The 10,783-nt window shown below is 31.8% G+C and overlaps 3 protein-coding genes across 3 annotated transcripts in view; 2 read left to right on the top strand and 1 right to left on the bottom strand.

The window, feature by feature from the left end:
- Window positions 1–264: 264 nt before the first annotated feature.
- Window positions 265–979, top strand: LOC135122065 (NEDD8). The gene is made up of 3 exons (XM_064046312.1): window positions 265–436; window positions 496–626; window positions 779–979. Exons 1-3 carry the CDS (start codon window positions 419–421, stop codon window positions 861–863), a joined length of 234 nt encoding a protein of 77 aa, XP_063902382.1. The 5' UTR covers window positions 265–418; the 3' UTR covers window positions 864–979.
- Window positions 980–1,069: 90 nt separating this feature from the next.
- Window positions 1,070–9,414, top strand: LOC135122043 (transport and Golgi organization protein 6). Its single transcript, XM_064046301.1, has 5 exons — window positions 1,070–1,278; window positions 5,805–7,867; window positions 7,922–8,117; window positions 8,745–8,896; window positions 9,018–9,414. The coding sequence occupies exons 1-5, from the start codon at window positions 1,224–1,226 to the stop codon at window positions 9,312–9,314; spliced, it is 2,763 nt and encodes a 920-aa protein (XP_063902371.1). The 5' UTR covers window positions 1,070–1,223; the 3' UTR covers window positions 9,315–9,414.
- The window catches only part of LOC135122053 (uncharacterized), a 51,757-nt gene continuing 50,309 nt past the window's right edge, over window positions 9,336–10,783 (bottom strand). The window contains exon 4 of the mRNA XM_064046306.1: window positions 9,336–9,862. Coding sequence (XP_063902376.1) covers window positions 9,609–9,862 — 254 coding nt within the window. The 3' untranslated portion in view covers window positions 9,336–9,608. The remainder of the gene's footprint in view (window positions 9,863–10,783) is intronic.

Raw genomic sequence — 10,783 nt, 5'->3', positions numbered from 1 at the left:
TCAAATATATGTTTTTCATTACTGAATTTAGTTTCATTTTTATAGAATTAAAATTGTAATTATAAATAAAATTACTACTATAGTAATTATAATCTAGTAATCAGTGGATTTAATTCATGCAGGAGCTCGAGCAACGCTGTAATCGCCACATTAAATCGTAGTGGTTTTTGAACGTCTTTCTATTTGGTCTGTGGTCGCGGTCCAAACAGTAGAAAATTAGAAATCTATAATACCGACTCCGGTTTGAACAGGAGGGTATTCTATGGGTTTGAAGCTGTCATGCTTATGGTGTTGTGAGTGACATTCGCAAAATTTTTATATTAAATTACAAAATAATTATTTAGAAATAACTACAAAACACAAATACAATCCACGTCTGTAAAGATCAATATTTAGCGGTGATAAAAACGCTGTAAAAATGTTAATTAAAGTTAAAGTAAGCATCTTTAGGTTAGGCGCAAACGGCAGGGTTATATTTAAAGTATTATTTTTTAGACTCTTACGGGAAAAGAAATAGAAATCGACATAGAACCAACAGATAAAGTTGAACGAATTAAGGAAAGAGTAGAAGAAAAAGAAGGAATTCCTCCACAACAACAGAGGTTAATTTTTTCTGGAAAGCAGATGTAAGAAACAAAAACCACGTTTTTATTTGTTTCTTTATAAGCTAAATGTAGTCTTTTAAAAACACAAGTTTATGAGCTTAACGTTTGAAATATTTTCAAAACAGTACTAATTTTGGTTGTATTAATGTGTAATGTTATTTGTTTTCTTTTAGGAACGATGAGAAGACTGCCCAAGACTATAAAGTTCAAGGTGGATCTGTTCTGCATTTAGTATTAGCGCTTCGAGGAGGAAAATGAATTGTTCATTACTTTGTTGCTGAGGGATTAATTATAATTAGGTTATAATGTAATGATTATTGAAACATTTTGCTGAAGCTTTGCTCTTTTTGTTTTAATAAATTTGTAATGTGATCGATTTTTGTTTATTTGTAGATATGTACTGTAAAAACCAAAACATAAATTGCTTACAGTTACTCTTAGCAATCTAGAATTTGTATTCCGTCCAGCGCGAGATTCAGTCCCTAACCTGCGGTTGTTTTGTGTCCTGTGGTCTGTGGTCCTCAAGGATGATTGTGAGCGGTTCTAGTAACGTTAACTGGAGTTCTGTGTACTTTGTGAAATTTAAGCATATTTGAGAAGAAAGATAAGTTTCTCATTATGAATAAGGCGCTTTTAACGAAGGTGTTAATTGATCTCAATGCAAAATTTGCAGGTAAGAAAAAAAAACATTCTGAAACCTAACCTCAAAACTTTGGGACGACGACCACGATGTAACGATGTTCCAAAACTTTATTAGAGTCGAAATAACAACAAAAATGACTGTAATATAATATTTACAAAATCGTGCCATACTATCAGTTACTATTATGTTTGTATTTTATTTTTACCTAAATAATCAAGGAAATAATTATGAGGAAATTATGTTCGGAAACCAAAATACCAAACTCCAGTACTAGGTAAAACGGGAAAATTTTGTTCGTTAAGTGATAGTGACGTACCTACCTAGGTATAAGATTTCTGCTAGAGCAAGAGAGGGATTAACACTAAAATAGTTGTATAACACCTAAGAGAACAAAAGAACAAAAATCTGCTTCTGAAATTTCAATTAACAAAATTGTAGTCATAGTATACCCTCTGTTGTAGGGTTTTCTATGACTATAGGCACTAATTAATCTTGTGCTTATGCCAATAAACACAATTACCGTTAAATATGTTTTTTTATTCGTTACTGTCTCTGTGTGTACATCTGGTTGTCTATATTATAATCAAGCATTAATATAAAATCATTAATTAATGATAATTACCCATATTAATCAACGATTAAACGATATTAATTATTTTCTCCTTTTTTGTTTAACTCAAAGAATATAAGCGCAGAAAAAGTACTGTGCAACATGTGAGAAAGTGCTCTTTCACGCTCGTTTTAATGTGGCACTCGACTTTGTCCTGTGCCAACAACTTCAACACTAGTGTGTAAGATGCAACTTTCGACACTTGTTATACAATATACTATGAAGTACATTGCATAGTGATCAGGTCAGGTCAGGTCATAAATATCTAATTTTTCTGTAATATTGTGCATTTGTTAAATTTTATTTTCTCGTTACTAAATGAATCTTGCGTGATAGCAAAAAAGGAAGTTTATGTTCATAATTAGGAACACAACAGGTATGCAAAAAAGAGTTGTTAAAACATAAACAGGTTTATAACATTTAACTTTTGCAGGCCTTTATATAAAAAAGATTTTAAAATTAAATCTTTACGCGGTGGTGATATTAAGTATAATACCTAGGAGGTAAAAATAAGATCTGGAAACACCTTTTTTTCAATCAAAACCCGATTTGAGTTCAGTATTTTGTACATAAATACAAATAAATACAAATTAAACAGTAGAGTTACAGTGAAATATTTAATAAAATTTCTAAATTAATAAATTAGTAAAGCTCAGTTTGTTCAGTTCAGTTAATTGCTTAAATTGCTTTCGTTTTAATGTCGACTTTCTAGAGTCGGCAGCATTTGTCAGAATCCTAGCTCCATTATGTAAGTACATACACATTTTACAGTGTAAATTTCAAAATTTCGATTACGAAATATACCACATTATAAAAACGTTACGTTTGTTGATATTACCTTACTTAAAAGCCCGAATCCCAATACGTTTATTTACGCTTTCTACTTTTAAAATTGTTATGTAGTTAAAATTTTTAAGTTTTACTCGTGACCTTGAGATATACATACATATATGCACCTATACACTCGTTAGTGACAGAAGTGTAATTTTAAGGATTATTAATGTGAAAGTTGAGTAATGCTAAAATAAGTCTTACAAAAGTGCAGGGTTAATCATGAGAAGCTCTTCGCCCAAAAAGTTTTGTTTACACCTTTGTCACAGAAACTACACGTTGCCACTAGAACTGGACTGGGATCCGTTCCGACCGTGCTCGGCAGGATTGAGTTACTATCGCGGGTTCTAATTTTCACTATGCGTGAACACGTATGATAAATATTCTTGGATAATCTTCTCGGTAATACAGACATTCGGAAACAACTACACAGTACACACCGCCTATATTAATAATATTTGGGCACATAACGCAAGGGTCGACAAAAATCGTCATATATTACGCCGATTGATAATGTCCATAAAATTTTGTGGATTGTTTGAACTTGCTTATTTACGTGAACATGACGAAAATAGGCAATCACAAAATCCAGGTATATTTCGAGGTCTGATTGATTTTAAGGCCGAATTGGACTCTGCTTTATCAAATCATTTGAAAGAAGCAACGGTTTTTAAAGGAACGCCTAAAACTGTTGAAAATGAACTTTTAGATGCCTTGAACGTAAAATTTTAACCGAAGGCAAAAAGGTATGTGGAGAAATCCTTTTTTACTTTTATTGGATGAATTTTTGTATTTATTTCCGTCACACAATTTCGTCTATTAATTGGTAATAACAACCTGTTCTATATCTTCATATTTAACTAATCAATCAAATTGTGTCCCCCCATTTCAAAAGGTCACGAGCCGCCACTGGAAAACTATGTTTTACCATGGCCGACTAGTATAAAGATTATGGCCTGTCCAAGAGGTACGATACGTGCTGCCATCTATTAATAATTACACTTAATAATTTAGCAAAATTTTAATTTGACTTGACATTATGGGACTTCAAAACGTGTAATGGTGGTTTGTTTCGGTATGAATGCCTTTGTGCCTTTCAAAAAGTGTTAATAATGCTTTTGTCGTTTTTGAATTATTAATAGATGGCAGCACGTATGGTACCTTTGGCATTCCTTTGGACAGGCCATAATCTTTATACTAGTCGGCCATGGTTTTACTTTATATTGTCAATGATATGAAATATCAAAGGTGGTTCTGAAGTAGTATTTCTGCTTGCATTTTTGAATTTTCTTATGCCCCTTGTACAGGGTGATTCATGAATAGTATCTGATTTCGTTTTTACTTCCTGAGCGTAAGCGACCAACTTGGATGCATTAAAAAAAAACGCATACGCTTGTTTGTAAAATGAAATAACCCCTGATGTGATGGCACGTGTAAGAAGGTTGCTCATGAGACGTTTGGAGGCATGTGAACGAAGTAGCAGAGGACATTTTGAACGCCGTTCCGTTAATTTTCATATTGTGTTTTATCTTTCAATAATTAAAGATTATTTTTGTTACAATTATTTTGACATTTGGTTGACACTTTTATTTCATTTTTCTGATATCGGATTACTATGTTCACAAGATTTTATTCAAATTGAAAAACAACGAAGGAAGAATCCCAGTGGATAGTAATTTGGGTTGCAGAAAAACAGGCGCTACATTTGACACTATACGTGAATCACTCCGTATATACCTGAAGAATAGAAGCATTGTGTTTATTTGGTTGCATAACACGGATAGCTCACAAAGAATAATAAATTCGTTGTACTAGGAACTAAAATCGAGAAACACAAGGGGCATGGCCATTGTAGTGTTGCAGGACATATCTCCAATATGGTTCCAATGCTAAACAACATGGTGTTTTTATCTTTCCTAATTGGTATGATGTAGTAAACGGTGCAAGATGATAAAAGGCGTCGTTTTATGGCTAACAATTTCTTACTACCTTTGGACGGTACTTTTTTTGAAATATTAAAAAAATAACAGTGGAAATGAACTGATTACCAAACATATTAATAATTTCCTATTTTTTTTTTATTAACCATTTTGTAACATTTGTAAATTTTAAGTTCCCATCGGTTTAAAGATAGATTTGACTTTTTTGAATTTTCCGGCCAACCAAAATGTTAAGCTTTTTGAAAAAAAAAAAATAATAATAAAAACTTGTTCTGTAGACGAATTCTGAGAGTTTTTGTTATTATTAAGATTTAAGACTTTTGGAGCATCCAAAGAAGTTGTCCATTGTCAAGTAAATGAACATAAAAGACCTTGCGAGCAGTAGGTATATATTCAATATAATTTACTAAAAGGAGCTTGTTTGCATCTAGAAAATATAATTCATTGACACTCTGTTAGTAAGAAATAAATATTTTTATCAAATCTATTGAGTTATTTTTTATTTTTCACTTTTGGAAACATCAGTAAAAATGAAATCGAAATAGAGGACTTTTTGGTATTTATTGTTTAGAAACTAAGATAGATGTTTAAAAGTTTATAAAATGACACATTTCGTTAGTACATTTTTGGTCTAATTTAACCGAATGCATGTTTCTTGGAGTTTATCGCATCCCAAAGAAAAATAAAGAATTCAAATTTACGAGTATCTAAGATTTTGTTGCAGAAATCATTTCTTCAGTTTTGAAATCAGTTTGCAAATATATAGACCGTTAGTTAATCCAGACACTAGGGAAATCAGAGAACGCGAATTTTTGTTTACTGAGCTGTGAAAAGCTAACAAACCGTAAATTATATCAACTAGAAAACTTACCGTAACAATTTAAAATTTAGTAGCCTAAAAATCCTCTGAAATTATTAACAAATTTTTGGTACAAAAAAATATAATGCAACTTTTTTTATTATGTAACCTACCTTGTAATTTTTATGATTACACAACAAAGATCACAAAGTGCACTTTAAGTAGCTTGATCACTATGACACTGTCGATTTCCTATAATTTCGCATCGATATCTTTGTTATAACATAAATTAAATTATCGATATTTTATACTCCCTCACCCCTTAATGTCTTTTTGAATGAGTAAAAGTAATAATTAATTAATTACTTTTTTGTAGATCCTAATGAAGATTTTGAAAAATCCTTTCAAACAAATTATGAGGAAATTTTAAATCTGCTTTCATGTTCGTCTGACGACATTTTACGAAGACTTACAACATTTGCTGAAATGTTGGACTTAAAAAAGCACACTTGTGAATCTAAATTTATAAGCCTGAATTTTTATCTCTTGGAATTACTTAATGAAGTACTTTCAAAATCAGATATGGAAGTATTGAGTGTCCAAGAGATGAAAAACATTAAAGCTGCTCTAAAAAGCTTAATGTTGCACGGAATCTTAAAGAAATTACAACCGAAATTACCTCATCGTGTAGTTACACATAAATCCGTGGAAAATATTGAAGCAGTAGATGACATTTTTTATAACTACACGCTGTTGAAATGCACAGTTTTGGGTTTTTATAACTGCATAAAACATCCAAATTTAAGAATGTTGATTATACCACACTTTCTTCAAGAGATACTTGTTGCAGTATATCAAATAGGCTACTGCCCGTTGAAGAAACCCGAAAACACAAGTGATACAATTTTTTTTATGACCGAAGAAACATACACCAAATTAACACAGGATCAAAAGTTGTTCAAAGAACTGTTGGAAAATTTGGGTCAATCCATTCATCCAACAATTTTTATTAAAGAAACTATGATTTTGTTTCAAGCGAATGCACCTGTTTGGTTCAAAAGAGCCATTGCGAATACTCTAACTAAGAAAATGAGATCCAAGAAGGGTGTTCAACATATTGCTTCAGCAATGTTAGACGGTTCTGATGATGACACCACAAAGACGTGGAAAATTCTAGATATCTTAACTAAACTCATATTAAGTTGTCGAACATTTCCAGACTTTAGCGATAATATTTGCGCACAAGTTTTGAATCTGTTGAATTTAACAAAAACAACAAGTCGTGAAATGATGATTTTTGAACGGCTGGTTGTGTCTTGCACGAAGTGTTTGTATTCTGAAGATAAAGAATTGTGTAAGGTAGTTTTTGTAGAGAGAATAACGACTCCTTTATTACAGTTTGTTAATAAGGAACACAAGTTTCGTGACCATTGTGATATAACGGATGACATAAAACACACAGTGCGCCTCCTTTACGGATGTTTTGCAGATAATTCAGTTAATTCACCGTGCTTACCTATAAACCTGTTGAGAATTTTTTTGAATGTTATGTTTTATTTTTATCACCTAACTGTCAAGTCGACGTTTCAGTCCACGAATATGGAATTGAGGGAACTTTTAATTAAATACTTGCAAGGTCGCACCACATCAGAATATCATGAACTATTAGACAACTTTTTATTTGGTTTTACCGTTACGGATATTCGCCAAATTAGAAATGATGTCATTATAAAAGTTGAAGAAAAAATTGTTATTGAAAATAGCTCACAGTCTATAATTTATGCCACGGCAGAGGTAATAGATACTGTGTATAATTTATTGGACACTGGTCAAAAAATTATCTTGTTTGGATACTTGTTAAAGTGCATAACGGACAAGGAAAAATATTTTTTGGCGCCACATAACAGTACAGAATTGTTAGCTAACGAAGATCATGCAACAAGTACCGTTCTTGAACGACTTTTAACAATTCACAAACTGCTGTCTCAATTATCTGAAAACAAAGATGTTCAGCGATCTCTTTGGAAAAAGCCGGATGATATCATCGAATACATAAATAACGTTTTGTTTTGTGGCACAAAAGATTCGCAGTTAATCTTCGTTGTTGTCATGATTTTGGATAATTTAGTTTCGAATTCATCTGCAAGCGCTATTCCCAAGTACAAAATCTTAATCGAACCTTTATCCACGGTAGCTCAAGAAACAAAGGAAGTTGAATTAAAATCGCTTTGTAATAAAATAATAATTAGGTTAAAAGAAGATAAACTTCAAACCCCAAAACATGAAAAAGAAATAACAGAATTCGAACAAGCTTTAGAAGATGTGTCTGACCCTCTACTGCCTACGAGAGGGCATGGTCTACTTGTTTTGTCGAAACTTATCGAAAATAAAGACAAACAAACACTCGAAAGGAAACAGTATTTACTTAACTTATTTCAGGTATTTATTTAAAATGAATTTGGATATTATTTATTATAGAGTGTTCCCTTCTAGTTACATTTAAAAGATGACGATTCATTTATTTATTTGAATGCAGTCCAAGGGCTTGCGTCTTTAGCGGATATTTTCCCGGATACAACTTTGGAAATTTTATGTGAAGAATATACGGATTTTTCGAAAAAAAATGACGCTATACAGGAAACACGTATCAAATTGGGAGAGGCTTTGGTTCGTGTTGTAAAACTTTTGGGTAAGTAAGTCTTTATTAAAATAAATCCGCATGCGATTCAATAAAGGTCAAAAAATGTGATGAAATATTATTGTATGGCTGTTGAAATGATGGTGCAGAAGGTAAAATTTATTTGAGATACCGTTAATGTAACGTATTTGGAATTAGCAGCGTCATTGCAGTCTATTGTGAATTATTTATAGTCACTGCAGCATAAAGGGCATGCTGTGGGTAGGTTGCAATTTATGACACCAAGAACGTCTTTACTAAGCACTTAATTGATAGTAAATTATGGTTTGTTGAAATTATTGTTAGTAAAGCTCTTTTTGGTTCGGTAAATAGGTAATTAAGATTTGACCTTATGTGTCGTCGTAGCACAAATTACTTTCTCATTGTAGTTTCATAGCAAAACTTGTTTAGTTTAAGTAAAAACTAACAATAATAATAATATTTTTATTTATTTTTTGCTGCAAAAATAATTAATAGTTTCACATTTGTTTTAAAAAATTCGATTCGCAAAATCCACTTTCATTTGATGTTAATATTAATTAAATGCGCTCTATTAAAAGCGTGGAATTAATACAAAAATTATTGCGACTTCTAATCTTTTTTTCATTTTTAACTAGGTTTTATTACTGTTTTCTTTAGGTGAGATGGCTCCTAAATATAAGTCCCTATTGTTAAATACGTTCTTATTTGCAACGAAGGATGACGATCATCTGATAAGAGCTTCCAGTTTGTCTAATTTGGGCGAAGTGTGCAGAGTTTTAAATTATAAACTTGGAAGTATCGTAACTGAGGTAGGTGTAATTTCCCACGAAAAGAACAGTTTTAGAGACCCGTGAGCTGAGTGTGAATCATTATAGCGGAAGGCTTTTATCTCTTCAGAATTCTAATTATCATATTTGCATTAATCCTCAGGTTTTGGTTTGTGTACATGCCATCATTACAACAGATAAAGCCGTGGAGGCACGACGTGCTGCAGTTACAGTTATACGGCAGCTGTTCGTCGGTCTGCAAAGTGAGATGATAGCATTCCTCAAAGACGAGATCTTACCTATTTATAGGAGTCTGAAAGAAGTATATTACCACGATAAGGACGACGTTATGAGATTGCAAGCGCAACTTGCTTTAGAGGAACTCAATGAAAATATGAAAAATATTGTATTTCCGAATCCTCAACTTCATCTGGAAAAGAAGATTATTATGATGGACTGAGAAGTAGGTTAAAGAAACACGTTTTATATTTTACAAAACTTTTATCATTGGTTGTATGAAGTTGTAAAGGAAAAATAAATAAATAGTCAATTGCATACTATACATGGTGTTCTTATTTCAATTGAAAGTGCGAACACCTAGTATATAGACCGAATACGCAATTGTTAGACAAAACCCCAAAAATAAAAAATAAATTATAATAAACAGATATTACTAGTTTCTGTTTTTAATCACATCACTTTGCTGATTATAATTCAATCAGTATCCCATTCGCTGCAAATTTTCATGGTAATATTATACATGTATTACTTGCGTCTGGGAGCGATCTTGAGAAACTACTTCCATATCTGGTGTCGTGCTACAACTACTTGTAGACACTTCTGAGGCAATCGAAACATCATCAAATTCTTGAAGTAGTTTTTTGTTGGAAATCTTTAGAGCTATTGCGATGATTCCTATCACTCCAGCTATGGATAACATCGCTATTACGATGACAGGAACTGCGTTGGTCTTTGACAAGGACTCAGAAGATATCGGCTCTTCTTTCACTGAAAATAAAAAATGTTTATAGGCTTTTAAACACAGAGCGTGCAGTGAAAGTCTAATGTGAGAATGAAGTTTGAAAGGTAGGTTTTTGTGCTTAAACATATTATATCAAATTTTTCAAAGAGTGTACCAGAGAATTATATTTCGTCAGAATAATCATATTGTAATAATAGTTAATTAATATAACAATATGTCGGTGCGTCTCTTTAAAAAAGTAAAAAATTTCAATATAATTACAAAAAATGCTTGAGAAAATAGAAACAGAACAAAAACCAGAATAATAAAACACAGGTGTTGTATTTGAAAAAACTGAAATCTCGATATTTGAAAATTGTATCATTTTAGATTTTTTTATAGACATTCTATATATCACGACCCCATTTTATTTATGCCACAACAAAGCCCGTACCTTTGTTTATCTCTATACAAAATATTTTGAGAAAATCTCTATTGCAATTTTTTGTGAGCCCTTACATTGGTAAAAATTTCAAGGAAATTGAAATAACGTGGCATCAGAAGTATAAAGAACTGTGTAAACCCTAAGAATAGGTAAATCAGAATTTCTAAAAATGTACATATAGGATATCCGTTTGAAAATAGTAAGTTTTCTATTTCCAATAATTAATGAGATATCAAGCAACGCGCGCTTAGTGACTCACTCCGTGTATGCGTCAAAATAACTCTTTATTCAAACTTCTTTCGGTATCGCTTAGGAAATAAAAACGAATTACCCTATAAATTTTTTGTTTCATATTAGGTTCAATGATAATAGTGGCTAATTATGTTTTATATATCTAAATAAATACCTGGTCAAGAATGTTATGCCCCAGATTTTGTTTTTTTCCGTATACGTTTCCGAAATGAATTTTGAAAGATACCACCTGCACTAAGCACACCGTTTTGTATTTAGTTAACTGTGACAT

The sequence above is a fragment of the Zophobas morio genome, unplaced genomic scaffold, assembly GCF_036711695.1.
Source record: "Zophobas morio isolate AGI-343-1 ecotype UQ-CSIRO unplaced genomic scaffold, CSIRO_AGI_Zmor_V1 ptg000005l, whole genome shotgun sequence".
Lineage (NCBI taxonomy): Eukaryota > Metazoa > Arthropoda > Insecta > Coleoptera > Tenebrionidae > Zophobas > Zophobas morio.
This window is presented reverse-complemented; position numbering and strand designations above follow the sequence as displayed.

What these genes read in the sequence shown, in the direction of transcription:
- LOC135122065 (XM_064046312.1), top strand. An exon ending in ATTTTTTCTGGAAAGCAGAT is followed by an intron (nt 627 to 778) that starts GTAAGAAACAAA and finishes GTTTTCTTTTAG; the next exon opens with GAACGATGAGAAGACTGCCC.
- LOC135122043 (XM_064046301.1), top strand. Translation starts at nt 1,224, where the DNA reads ATGAATAAGGCGCTTTTAACGAAGGTGTTAATTGATCTCAATGCAAAA. An exon ending in ATTTACTTAACTTATTTCAG is followed by an intron (nt 7,868 to 7,921) that starts GTATTTATTTAA and finishes GTTCCCTTCTAG; the next exon opens with TTACATTTAAAAGATGACGA. An exon ending in TTGGAAGTATCGTAACTGAG is followed by an intron (nt 8,897 to 9,017) that starts GTAGGTGTAATT and finishes ATTAATCCTCAG; the next exon opens with GTTTTGGTTTGTGTACATGC.